This window comes from Coregonus clupeaformis, chromosome 39 (assembly GCF_020615455.1).
Source record: "Coregonus clupeaformis isolate EN_2021a chromosome 39, ASM2061545v1, whole genome shotgun sequence".
Lineage (NCBI taxonomy): Eukaryota > Metazoa > Chordata > Actinopteri > Salmoniformes > Salmonidae > Coregonus > Coregonus clupeaformis.
In genome coordinates this window covers 14,812,430-14,827,091 of record NC_059230.1, presented here as the reverse complement: position 1 = coordinate 14,827,091, position 14,662 = coordinate 14,812,430, and the positions used below count along the sequence as shown (strand labels likewise).

Genomic DNA, 14,662 nt, shown 5'->3' with positions numbered 1-14,662 from the left:
ATTTAAGCCCTGTGTGTATGTCTTCTTTAGCTTAGCTGTCAAATATTTGCCTGTGCCGGTGTGAAATGGCAATAGATGACGTCTCTTGCGAGTCTACGACTCAATCGACGACATCTGAAGAGTGACCTCGTGGTAACAGCAAGTCATCTGGAAGACATAACTTTAAGCTTGTCTTGAGACTTTTTGAGGAGGGTTGGAGCAGGGGGTGGGGGAGAAGAGCTGTCAGTAAAGGCTTTAAAAGCTAACATACCAAGATTGTGAGAAATATTCCACTGGCAGAGGTAGGGCACTTTCATATCTGATCAATTGGAGTTATTCAAAGCTTCTGTTGGATTACGTGTGAGCGGGGCTCCCTCTCTCTAAGGAGAAAGTGGCTGTTGAATGTACTGACATGCAGTAGGCCCACAGTGTGAGGGGGTCTCTTTACACTCAAGAGGCTGTTTTCCATATATGGGAAGTTGTTTTTTAATCTGACTTTTTACCAACAAAGTTGGTGAAGTCTCAACGCACTTCATTTTTTAAAGGTGCAGAAACTCTTTGGCCTGACTGAAATGCAGCCACATTTCAATAAGTAGGGGATATTTCTTTGTTGTTTTTATTCATGGAAAATGTTGTAGCCAGCATGTCTATTTTCATGTCATTTCCTCTAACTGATTTAGTGTAAACACAATCCCACATTACTGAATTGATTTTCGAAGTATTTTGCATCTGGAAATGGTATTATACTGAACACTTGGGTTTCTCCAAATCCTGCCTCACCGAATTTGTGAAACATGTTACGTCGATGTTGACTGACATCAACTTTTGACATCGTAGTGCTAGCCTCTAGGCTTCCTAGTGTGGAGTTCTCCCCTCTTGTCGCGAACATATAGATTCATGAAGACAGTCCCTTTACAAGTCAGCATGTTGAATAAACTTAATTTGAACTTACTCTACCATTTGACCGCTGTGTTCTTCCTTATGCTGTTGGAAATAAGAGACAAAAACACCTACATATGATTTATTACTGACTTAAAAACGCAGGTCTGTGCGTGGCTCTCATGGTTTATTTGTTCATCACCTGAGATATTTATGAAAATACCCTCAAATGAAAGGTGACATTCTGTCTTGTCGCCTCATAAGAAACACTTGATATCAAATCCAAAATGCTGGAGTATAGAGATACATTGAACATTTTTGCTTCACTGTCCAAATACATATGGAGGGGACTGTTAACTCCAAAGGAAAGGCCTACCTCTGATAACAGCGTAAAGAGACCAAACTAATACTTTCAGGTTCGGTGTACTGAATTGATCATACAATGAAACATTACAACACTTGCACCATTTCAAACTCACTTTCAGTCCACATGGATGTTGCGATTTCCGTTTCCCTATCTCTCATGGTCATAGTCCTAAAGAGTGGCATTCACTGTGCTTGAAACACATTGTTGATTAATCAATTACTGTCAGGTGGCATTTCCTGCCACAGTGCAGGGGGTTGTGGCAAACAGAGTCCTTTGATTTCTACAGCTCCTTGAAATGGTGTCACATTCCAGACAGCTAGACATGGGAAAATGCATGAGATGAAAAATGCCCTGGGAATTCATCCATGAAGGCTAATTTCTGGCCTTGGCTAGATGGATTGCTATGACAATATAAATATAGTTGGGATTCAGTTTGCGCTATAGCTCTTTTGAAAGCGCCAGTGATGCTATTCCAACATGGTTAAATCCTATGAGATAAGTACTGTACGTTACCCTGATTCTGTGTCCATACTGAATCCAGAAAGCCTGACAGTCACCCTCGAGTTAACGTCCTATGTAGTCTACACAGATGGCAGTAAGTGAATAAATAGGGCTTCCAATTACTGAGATACAGTATGTCACTGCGTATCAAGTAAACCCCATTGTCCAAAGACCAGATTAAATATTTTCTTAAAGGGAGTCAGAAGGTCTTTATATTAAGTCAATGTCAATGTTAAAAGGGCAATCTGCAGTTTGTTATTGTTTCAACTGCTGATTGCCACTTTAATACAAGGAGGAGCACAGAAGTAATTTCAAAAGAGGGAAGTAAAGTCATTCCCCATTTTTGGGGAATATCGCTCCTGGATCAGAGCTGTTTTACCCTTCTTTTGACCGGTTTTCTAGACTAAAAAGCATGCTCAGTAGAGAATCTCTATTGAAATATCCTATTAGTCCAGGACTAGTCCTAATCTGTGTCCAGGAAACCAGCCCTGAGAGTATAGAGGCCTTTTGTTACTTGTGCATTAGTCCTAATGGTGGACCACATGAGCTTGATTAAGATGCTGTACTATCAAATACCCTTTTCTCACGCATTCCCTGCAGTCGTAGAGTTATAGCAGGAGACAAATGGCGTTGTCCATTCACTTGTGGTGACTGCGGGAGTTCACTGTGGTGGTCAATCAGTGCTTGTCATTTGCTGTGAAAAAAATGCAAACCTTGATTTCAAGTAGAGTTTTTTATACAGTACACATTGCCTTATTGATTAAATGAATCTATACAGCAAAACCCAGTTCCATAGTTACCTGTAAGACAGATGGAAAATGTTTGCCTGAGATTTAAAAACATAATTGCTTAAAGCTGCATGGAGTAGGAACTGCCTGAAGCTATGTGTTCAATGCACAGTCTTGTATTTCCTGTTTTGTGTTGTGTTTAAGACACTAAAAATTATGTTGGAAAATTGGGAAAGGAGCAGTCAAGCGTGCCGTGAGCATAAATAGTCTCATTTTAGCCCTACAGCTGGCAATATAAAATGTCTTACTGTTAAAATCTTTATGTATGGTAAATGCCACATTGTAACTACACAAGATTATGTTGAAAGCTGCCCTGTAATCTGAATGACAGATTCAAACCTCTTATGAACACTCTTATGAACACTAATAAGCGTCTGAGTGTTTCCTTTGTTGATCTTTCCATACCAAGAGAAAAAAAGCAATAACAATTTAAGCGGAACATATACAGTACCCTGAGGAACATTTTATAAGCAATCTATGGCTGATATTTAACAGTGGCAAAGCAGTCCTGTCCAGAACATTGTCTGACATCTGTGTCTATCACTATGGCTCAGGAGAGGAAAGAAATGAAAGGTTTCCCCTCCTTTTTTGGAGGAGGGAGGGAGGAGTGGTGCTGTGGTGGTCCAGACAGACTTTCCTCCCACAGAGAGTCCAAACACAGGCTCACAGGAGGCCTCCATATACGGCCCTGTTTGCACACAGGCTGCTCCTAAAACCCAGGCTGGAGTCACACTGTTTTATCAGACGGTTACCAGCTCATAAAAGAAACCCATAAAACGTATCTGTATATATAGCAAGGTCTTGTTTTTTATCACAGGTTGTCAGGTAGTGGCCTTTTCAGTAGTATATTACTATTATGGTACGGTATACGTATGTGAATCATGTTGATACTATGTTGGAGAGAGTGGGAACTCTGGTTTGACTCTGACAGAGGCAGGTGGCTAGGATGGGGATCAAAATAATGTAGGCAAGGCAGCACATGAAATTCTGGCCTACAGTTGTAAGCAGAGTGAGTGACAGCAAGGAGAAACAGCCCAGCTAGCAAATGTGGTTCCTTGGAAGTTGTGGGAATGTATGTTTTTGGTTTCACATTGGTTGTGGGAACAAAGCCATACATTTCCTGATGTTTTTTAAACGTTCTGAGAACAGAAGTGAAAATGTTGCCTATTCTGGGAACGTTTATTGTTAGGTTGTAGGGAGGTTCTGAGAACGTTTTACTCTGGTTCCTTTAAAGTTTTCCTGGAAGGTTTTATTAACGCTCTGAGAATGGAAATGATAGGCTATTTTGAGGTTTTTGAATAACTTCCTTAAAACGTTCACTAAATGTTTCAATAAGACTTAATAACACAGCTAGCTTATTTTGGGTTAACTTTTTTGAACTCCAAGCACAGATAAGACACATGGAAATGTATTTCCTTAAGCATTAATCATGCAAATACATTTTGTTTTTTTTATTGTGACACAGCATCATTTTCGGAACAATTTGAGAACATTACTTTAAATAGAACCATGAGGAAACCGATAGGAAACGTAATACTGAAGTACTGAAATTCCCAGAGAAGGACGTTGTTTCTTAACGTTCTTTGTACTATTTGAGAACATTCCCAACGTCAAACCAGTTGGAGAACGTACCTAGAACATTGCCAAAATGTAAATTAAATGTAACTATGTTTGAACTTTTAGGAAAGTAATGAAATAACAAGAAAAAAACGTTTTTTTATCAAGTTTCTTAAATGTGCTGAGAATGTTCCAAAGCCAAGCAACTATCCTGCACCATTTGGAGAAAGTAGGGGGAAGGTTGTATGCAAAATAACCATTGGACAACCCCGTTCTCACCAAGCTCTAAGAAACATGGTTCTCAGAACATTATGTGCTAGCTGGGATGCAACTAGGGCTATTCCCATGAGTAATGTCAAAGGAAATAGAGAGGTATGGTTGAAATTGTTGCCTGTCTGGTTTATAAATTTGTTCAGTGTATATATCAATGCATTATCTAAATTGCGCAGCTATACTGTATATCAATGCATTATCTATTACTGAACAAAAATATAAATGCAACATGTAAAGTGTTGGTCCCATGTTTCATGAACTGAAATAAAAGATCCCAGACATTTTCTGTATGCACAAAAAGCTTATTTCTCTCAGATTTTTTGCAGAAATGTGTTTACTTCCAGGTTAGTGAGCATTTCTCCTTTGCCCAGATAATCCCTCCACCTGAGAGGTGTGGCATATCAAGAAGCTGATTAAACAGCATGATCATTACACAGGTGCACCTTGTGCTGGGGACAATAAAAGGCCACTCTAACATGTGCAGTTTTGTCACACAACACAATGCCACAGATGTCTCAAGTTTTGAGGGAGCGTGCAATTGGCGTACTGACTACAGGAATATCCACCAGAGCTGTTGCCAGATAGTTTAATGTTAATTTCTCTACCATAAGCTGCCTCAAACGTTGTTTTAGAGAATTTGGCCTCACAACTGCAGACCACATGTAAACACGCCAGCCCAGTACCACCACATCCGGCTTCTTCACCTGCGTGATCATCTGAGACCAGTCACCCGGACAGCTGATGAAACTGAGGAGTATTTCTGTCTGTAATAAAGCCCTTTTGTGGGGAAAAACGTATTCTGATTGGCTGGGCCTGGCTCCCAATTGGGTGGGCCTATGCCAACCCATGGCTGCACCCCTGCACAGTCATGTGAAATCAATAGATTAGGCCCTAATGAATCTATTTCAATTGACTGATTTCCTTATATGAACTGTAACTCAGTAAAATCGTTGACATTGTTACATGTTGTGTTTATATTTTTGTTGAGTATAAATTGTGGCAGCAAATCCACTATATAAATATTAATAATATAAACTCCGGTAATATGGATAGTCTAACTATTTAACGGTTTGCAACGTGTATTAAAGCAATGGGCGGGTTCATTTTGCATGGCCCGGTGCCCCGGGTGTGTAGAGATTATATCTTTAGGATCAATGGAATGTTCGAAAATGAGCAAACCCTGCACACCCGGGGCACCAGGCCATGTTAAACGAATTTGCCTAAAACGTTAGCGGTCAAAACCATTCATCTTGAAGCGACGGGGGGAGCTATATTAAATGGTCATATTTTTTAATACAGACTAGCTCAAAAATAAGTGAAACTTGACCAATTATCCAATGGCTTATGTTAATTAGCTGGTAAAAAGGGGTGGTGCAGAAACGTTTGCACCCCCTATTTGAATTTGCTCCATGGCAAGGCAGACAAGGATAGGGTCGTCACTATTTAACGCAGCTACAACGTCATAAACTCCGTCTATTTCAAAAATGGTTCTTCTTATAACCTATCTCCCACCTTAACCCTGACCTTAAATTAAGACAAAAAATCTCATTTTTGATTTCATGAATTTGTATGATATAGCACATTTTTGACTTTGTGGCTGTTTTATCTAGTGGAAACCCACGTGTAGGCTACAGAGAAAAGCTGTTGGACGACAGACGACTCGCGAATAGGAATAACTTTGCAGCAGGTGTTTCTGATTATTAAACATTGCCATGCTGGTGGGTGGTAACATTTAAATAAAACCCAGCCCTGAAACGAAACGTAGCCTGAAAAGAATTTGCACGTCATCTCATAGGAAAAGGCACGTAAGACTCACAGAAACATACAAAGTCACACATTCGGATTTGTCACTTCAAGCCCAAATATATCATACTTTGACTTAAACGTTGACTTATTGACTTACATCGTTGTGCAACATCATGGGTAAACTCTGGCCATCCAAAAAATTGGATTTCTACTGGGGTGGGCGTTTAAAGGCCCAGTGCAGTCAAAAACATGATTTTCCTGTGTTTTAAATATATTTCCACACTAAGGTTGGAATAATTCTGTGAAATTATGAACATAATGATAATGCCCTTTTAGTGTAAGAGCTGTTTGAAAAGACCCCCTGAAATTTCAGCCTGTTTTGGTGGGATGGATTTTTGGTCTGCCTGGTGACATCACCAGGTAGTAAATTTGTTAATAGACCAATAAGAAAGAGTTCCAAACCTCCCTGCCAATAACAGCTCGTTTTCCCCTCCCCACTCAGACCGCTCCCAGACAGTCCTAGGAAAATTCTTGCTTGGGAAATTTTTATTTTCTAAGAAGCTTTTTTGTAAAAAATAAATAAATAATTGAGCATTTTCATTGAAAACAATCACAGTAAGGCATTTAATTGTTACCCAGAAATGATTTGATATTGAGATAAAAACAGCTGCATTGGACCTTTAATCAATGGCCAATTTTATGTTTGAATATGAAGGCCTGAATACTGTACTTAAGGGAGTAGAGACAAGATGGTGTGAAATAATCTTATGGGCCAATGTAAAAACTTATATTTTCATTCAGTTCATACTATATTTGTGAAAGCATTTGTGCATTTTCACTGTAAGAGAAAGACAATTTCATGGAATAAAACTGGGCCCGTATTCATAAAGTGTCTCAAAGTAGGAGTGCTGATCCAGTATCACGTCCCCTCCACTCCATGTAATCTTATTCATTATTATCTAAAAGGCAAAACTGATTCTAGATCAGTGCTCTTACTCTGAGACACTTTATGAATACGGGTCCAGAACTGTGGACTTTAGTACAATTAGGTTGTTTCCCAGCTTAGTCACTGTTGGGAGAAAAATCGAAGTTCATGCAGTTTATGACCTGTGCTCCCCAACATTGGCTGTACACTGCCCTCTAGTGCCAGAGTAGAGGAACAAACATCAGTGTTGTGACTGACTTAATATCATTCCCAGACACTTTCTGCCCAAATGTGCAATAGCCTGGGGACGAGGTTATGACTGACTAGACAAGGCTATGTCCAGTAAGCCTATGTGCAGAACTCCTATATGGGAAATACATGTTTTTGTCCGAATTTGTGTCCCTAGAAAAACATTTTTAAAAATTCCATTGTCATCAACTTTGTTATTCAACTCTTAGTAACTGATGAGAAGTTGTGACCCACCCAAAGTTGAACAATGAACTAAAACAGGATTGACTGGTGTGTTTGTTGTCTGTGGTTAATCTTGGATACCCAGAAGTAAAACTCTTGCGAAGCTGTCCACAAGAGATGAGTCAGTGGTTAACAACCCATGACAAATAACAAGTAAAAACCTAGTAATAATACTGCTGTGTGTCAGACAATATGTACACAATGATTGTACACAAAATAAAATGTGATCTGAGAGCAATAAGTGAAGAGAGTGTCATTTTCGGGCAGTTGGGGACAGAGCAACAAAGCAAAACTGACAAAGGTTGAACCTTCAGCAGTATTGTCCCCTAAGCATTTAACATCACACTCAATTCACTGAATCCAATGTCACACTTTCATTTGTCCTTTTATTGTTCATTGGACATGGGAGAATCCTACGAGGCATGGGAAAGAGTTATTTACAGTTAGCCTCAAACAGCTGTGGGCCATGTTGTTTAAATAGTCAGAGAGTCCTTGGGGATCGTCCCTGGTAATTGCCTGTATATAAATGCCTAAATATTATGCTTAGAAGGAGAGCTGAACATGATTTTTGTGGAAAGCAGTCGCCAGAGGTCACTCTGGGTAACGAGGCTATAAATATAGCAAATGGAAGAGCTTTTTTTGGAAAATGGTGTTACGATACAAATGGACCTCTCAGAATGGATTACTATCACGGCAGCTAGGGGGCATTGAAGATATGACCTATGGCAGTCAGAGAGAACTGAGAACTGTCAGAACTCAGAGCTGTTCACAAGACAACTGTCAGTGATGCCATACATGGATTTCATACAAAGACACGTGCAGTTTGCAATGGCTACATGATATTTGAAAATCTATAAAAAAAATAAAAAATAGAATCTACACTGAATAAAAATATAAACGCAACATATAAAGTGTTGTTCCCATGTTTCATGAGCTGAAATAAAAGATCCCAGAAGTTTTCCATATACACAAAAAGCTTATTTATCGCACATTTTGTGCACAAATGTGTTTACATCCCTGTTGGTGAGCATATCTCCTTTGCCAAGATAATCCACCTACCTGACAGGTGTGGCATATCAAGAAGCTGATTAAATAGCATGATCATTACACAGGTGCCCCTTGTGCTGGGGACTCGAAAATGTGCAGTTTTGTCACACAACACAATGCGACAGATGTCTTAAGTTTTGAGGGAGCGTGCAATTGGCATGCTGACTGCAGGAATGTCCACCAGAGCTGTTGCCAGAGAATTCAATATTCATTTCATTTGAGAGAATTTGTCAGTATGTCCAACCGGCCTCACAACCGCAGACCGCATGTATGGCGTCGTGTGGGCGAGCGGTTTGCAGATGTCAACATTGTGAACAGAGTGCCGTCATGGTGGCGGTGGGGTTATGGCATGGGCAGGCATAAGCTATGGACAACGAACACAATTGCATTTTATTGATAGCAATTTCAATGCACAAAAATACCGTGACGAGAACCTGAGGCCCATAGTGAGGCCCATTTTTTTTAAAGGTGTCTGTGACCAACATATCTGTATCCCAGTCATGTGAAATCCATAGATTAGGGCCTAATTCATTTATTTCAATTGACTGATTTAATTTGTTGGATATAGATGCCATAAAAGGTTGTTACTTGCTTCAATGATAAGCAATGTTTCAATTACTCTTTTGTTGAAAGTTGACTACAGATCTTTATCATCCATTTGAATGTATATATTTTCAAGTATCTTTAAGTCATTTTGCTTCAAACCACTTTTTTTGGTCATTTGTGCAATATACAATTACTGACACAGTGGTATCAGATTTCATGGAGAGTTTAATAGAGAACAAAGCAGATTTACTACCAAACGGATGCAAAGTGATGCTTGCATTTGCATGATTTGCTGGCATATAAACGGTTTGTATGAACAACTGTGCACGCCTTTTGGCCTCCACTCCCGAAAAGGGTTCTCAAGGGGAATGGAGGCCAAAAGGTGTGCATAGTTATTCATACAAACCACCAGTGCTGGATATTGTTTAAAGGGGCAATCTGTAGTTCAAAGAATAACAAAGGCGCCACCCCGCCACTCTTTCGATTAACTGCTGAGGAATGCGACTGGAGAAATGTAACCACTCTCATAGATACAGCTATGGATGCAAAATTATAGTTTTAACCATGTTTTAAATCTTTACAGTGTTTGTTTGTAATTACATTCTTTACAAACAATTTAGTAAAACAAGCTTATACTTTGGGTTCTAATGGGGTACGACAGTTAAACTAAGCTCATGAGGCATTTATAAGGTATATTCTTCAAGAATTCATGGATATACGCATATCATTAATTTAAAAGTCTAAAAATTGATGTAGCAATCACAGATTGCACCTTTTTAAAGAATAACTTCCAAATCCTACTCATTTCACTAATAACCACATACATAGTGTTTGCGTGTCTTTTATTCTATATTGTTTTATCACAGCACAGTGGTAATTGTATCACTCCATAACTAGCTGCAGTCTATTTATAGTTCATTTACTGTAGCTTTATAATGCAGTAGTATGTTCTATTAATCTACAGTACATGTTCTAATTGTATCCACCACATTGTATTTCTCATATATTTCTAGAGGTGAGTGTAATTTCAATTAGTACAGTAACCTAATATTATAAGTGACACAGTTATATTAAATAAAATAAGTATCAATGTCAGCTGAGTCCTTATGTTGTCCCTATTACTTTAGGTATGTCCATGCATCTAATATTGATTGAGTTATGGAGTTGACGTGGTTTGGAGCTGACCGCATTACGGAGCTGACTTGTGTTCTTGCTGTAGATACAGTATCACTGCCATATCTAAAGTGGCAGAGAAGGTCAGTGGTAACTCCTGCACCTGAACACCCCCCCGCTCCTTGGCTATTCTTAACGTCTGGGTTACGGGTCTGACCGAAGCAGCAATTTGCATTGTTGTGTCACACGACGAGCACCTGTTGTGGTATGTTTACTGGTGGACACTGTACACTCTGATGTCACAGAACTCTGACGGTGGAGAAATGACCTGTCGGGTTTGTCTACACTGGCTGGTCACACTAGCATTGGCATATGCACTGGGTTAACGTGAATATAGTGGTGATTTCTTATGCCAACTTTTCTGTCAGCAGTTGCACCGAAAATGTGTGGTGTGGAGTTGTATTGTTGTGCTGTCATCTAAGTCAATGATATCTTAATAGAGGTTCCATTAGGACTCGTATCAATAAAGACATTTGACTTAAGGCCAGTGTTAATTTTGGCACTCTTTTTTTAGATTTAGTATAGTCTTAGTCAGTTTGACTAAAATATAATTTAGTTTTGGTCACATTTTGTCATTTGAATAATGATTTAGTCTAGTTATTGTCAAAATTACAAAAACAGTTTGCCGTTTCAGTCAACTAAATGGCCTTTCATTTGAGTCACATCACATTCGTATTGCCTCATTAACCTATAGTAAACATACATCACTGACTTCCATGTGAACAAACATACATAGCCTTGTCCTTCCAACATATTGTTCTGCATAACATCCTATTCTCTTCCCAACAGCAGAAATATGACAAACATATATAACAATACAGTGCCTTCATAAAGTATTCACACCCCTTGACTTATTCCACATTTTGTGGTTTTACAGCCTGAGTTAATAATGGATAAATATATATTTTTTCTTTCACCCATCTACACACAATAACCTATAATGACAAAGTGAACATTTTTGCAAATGTATTGAAAATGAAATACAGAAATATCTAATTTACTTAAGTATTCACACCCCTGAGTCAATACTTTGTAGAAACACCTTTGGCAGCAAATACAACTGTGATTCTTTCTGGGTAAGTCTCTAAGAGCTTTCCACACCTGGATTGTGCAACATTTGCCCATTATTCTTTTAAACATTCTTCAAGCTCTGTGAAATTGGTTGTTGATCAAGTCTTGCCATAGATTGTCAAGCAGATTTAAGCCAAAACTGTAACTCGGCCACTCAGGAACATTCACTGTCTTCTTGGTAAGCAACGCCAGCGTAGATTTGGCCTTGTGTTTTAGGTTGTCCTGCTGAAAGGTGAATTCATCTCCCAGTGTCTGGTGGAAAGCAGACTGAACCCGGTTTCCCTCTAGGATTTTGCCTGTGCTTAGATCCATAAAGTTAATTTTTTATCCTGAAAAACATCCCAGTCCTTAATGATTACAAGGATACCCTTAACATGATGCAGCCACCACTATGCTTGAAAATATGGAGAGTGGTACTCAGTAATGTGTTGTATTGGATTTGCCCAAAACATAACACTTCGTATTCAGGACAAAAAGTAAATTGCTTTGCCACATTTTTTGCAGTATTACTTTAGTGCCTTGTTGCAAACAGGATGCATGTTCTGTACAGGCTTCCTTCTTTTGACTCTGTCAATTAGGTTAGTATTGTGGAGTAACTACAATGTTGTTGAGCCATCCTCGGTTTTCTCCTATCACAGCCATTAAACTCTGTAACAGTTTTAAAGTCACCATTGGCCTAATGGTGAAATCCCTGAGCGGTTTGCTTCCTTTCCGGCAACTGAGTTAGGAAGGACGCCTGTATCTTTGTAGTGACTGGGTGTATTGATACACCATCCAAAAGTGTAATCAATAACTTCACCATGCTCAAAGAGATATTCAATGTCTGCTTTTTCCATTTTTACTACCAATATGTGCCCTTCTTTGTGGTTGAATCTGTGTTTAAAATTCACAGCTCAACTGAAGGACCTTAAAGATAATTGTATGTGTGTGGTACAGAGATGATGCAGTCATTCAAAAACTCCTGAACGTATTTAGGCTTGCCATAAAAAAGGGGTTGAATACTTATTGACCCAAGACATTTCAGCTTTTCATTTTTAATGAATTTGTAAACATTTCTAAAAACATTATGGGGTGTGTATTGTGTGTAGGCCAGTGACACAAAATCTCAAGTTGGCTCCCAGAGCTAATGCCTAGGCTTAACGCGTCACTAACATCATCCTAAGTCTTGCCAATGACCAGGGACCCGATATCCACTTGGTTAAACATACTCAAACTGTTTGAATGACTGCCCTCATAGTCTAAGAGGGAAGGTTTTCTGTATTTTATCCATGTAGATGTCCTATGGAAAATGTTACCTACAGTCATGTGGAGTTTGAACCTGGGTATCTTGCGTGGCAAACGGCTGTGTTAGCCTGCTGAGATAAAGTCTAGTCCTAGGCATTAACTCGGCGAGCTAACACAAGCCTTTAGATCTCAGGCAATGTTACTCATCACGCAACTGTGGTTGACCAAAACCACCTCGGTTACATACAGTAAATACACTAACCTGAGTTATAGGTGTAGGTGATTTGTATTTTTATTTTGAGGCATGTCATGGGGACTCACCACTGTTTGTCATCCCGTAGGTGGAAGAGGGGGGTCATGCGTCCCTGGCCGGGGTCTGCGAGGGGGATGAGGTGGTGTCGCTGAATGGGGAACCCAGCGGCGACCTTTCCCTCTCAGAAGCTATTGCTCTCATTGACGCCTGTGTCGACTGCCTGCAATTACTGGTCAAAAGGTAACCCCAAAGGCTGGATTTTTCATTATTAACTACACCATTGCTTCTCAAACCAGAATTATACCCCCAAAAATGCCTTTTGCTTAGTTTTCTTTTTGGAAAAATTACTGCCACGTTAACATTACAACCTCAGGGTGCTACAGGTTTATCAAGGTTTATGTCAATGCTCTCAAAACTTACTGCCGCATTGGTGTGATCAACTGGGTCATGTACTACAAGGCATGGTTCAATACAACACAACAAGCACTAGTGTATTATTTGCATGTACACGGTTGAGTGGCCTGGAATATGGTGGCCGGACAGACAGATAGTAGTTCATAGGCAAGTGTGTTGACCTTTGAGTGTCTTGGCTGCTGACGAACCAGCTGTTGCAGATTTGTGTGCCCGCTCAACAAGCAGCTTTTAAACAGTTACTCAGCGGGCCTCACACACCGTGCACGTCTCGTGTGCCAACGGATATTGGTGCCGATGCCCATATTTAAGGGAACACTTACAGTGAGCTCCAAAAGTATTGGGACAGTGACCATTTTTGGCTTTGTACTCCAGCACTTTGGATTTGAAATTATACAATGACTATGAGGTTAAAGTGCAGACTATCTTTAATTTGAGAGTATTTCCATCCATATCGGGTGAACCGTTTAGAAACTACAGCACTTTTTGTACATAGTCCCCCCATTTTAGGGGACCAAAAGTATTGGGACAAATTCACTTGTGTATCAAAGTAGTAAAAAGTGAAGTATTTGGTCCCATATTACGAGCATGCAATGACTACATTAAGCTTGTGACTGTACAAACTTGTTGGATGCATTTGCTGTTTGCTTTGGTTGTGTTTCAGATTATATTGTGCCCAATATAAATTAATTAAGCAATAAGGCCCGAGGAGGTGTGGCATATGGGTAGCAACCGTAGATTTGTGTCGGGACTTCGACTACGTCTCAGGCCTAACAACACCTGTGCCAATATATCCTTCAAACACTGGCTTCGAGGGCATTACCACTTAATGAAATATGTTTGGTCACATATCTCATCCCCTTCCCTTTTGGTTGCTAGGTTCTAATTGACTCCAATGCAATAATTGTAGTGACACAACGACATACTGCATTCCTCTATGACGCTGAAAGGGGAAAGGAAGTGGGTTTGTGATTACTTTCCACTTCAGTGCTTCACTCCAGTCATTTAACATGAGGGACGGAGATTGAGTTTGCTTGATTATGGTGACCACTTGAGGGGCCATTGGTTGATGAGATGGCTTTAGTTAACACAAACGGCAAGTGCTCTGGTGCACAGCACAATATTCAACGATATTTCATATTGGAAATCCAGGCAATCAAATCATGAGATCAAAAGATCACCAGATAACCTTTTGCCTGTGTCTTCAAGGAAAAAGGAAACAGAGATATTCTATCTATCTATCTATCTATCTATCTATCTATCTATCTATCTATCTATCTATCTATCTATCTATCTATCTATCTATCTATCTATCTATCTATCTATCTATCTATCTATCTATCTATCTATCTATCTATCTATCTATCTATCTATCTATCTATCTATCTATCTATCTATCTATCTATCCAATTTCAAACCAAATGACCATACCAAACCACACTCTTATTATG

The 14,662-nt window shown here is 39.5% G+C and overlaps 1 protein-coding gene across 1 annotated transcript in view; it reads left to right on the top strand.

Moving 5' to 3' along the window:
- LOC121554257 (synaptopodin-2) overlaps positions 1-14,662 on the top strand; it is a 40,477-nt gene that overhangs the window by 7,894 nt on the left and 17,921 nt on the right. Inside the window, exon 2 of the mRNA XM_045211815.1 lies at positions 12,889-13,040. Within this exon, the coding sequence (XP_045067750.1) occupies positions 12,889-13,040 (152 nt within the window). The remainder of the gene's footprint in view (positions 1-12,888; positions 13,041-14,662) is intronic.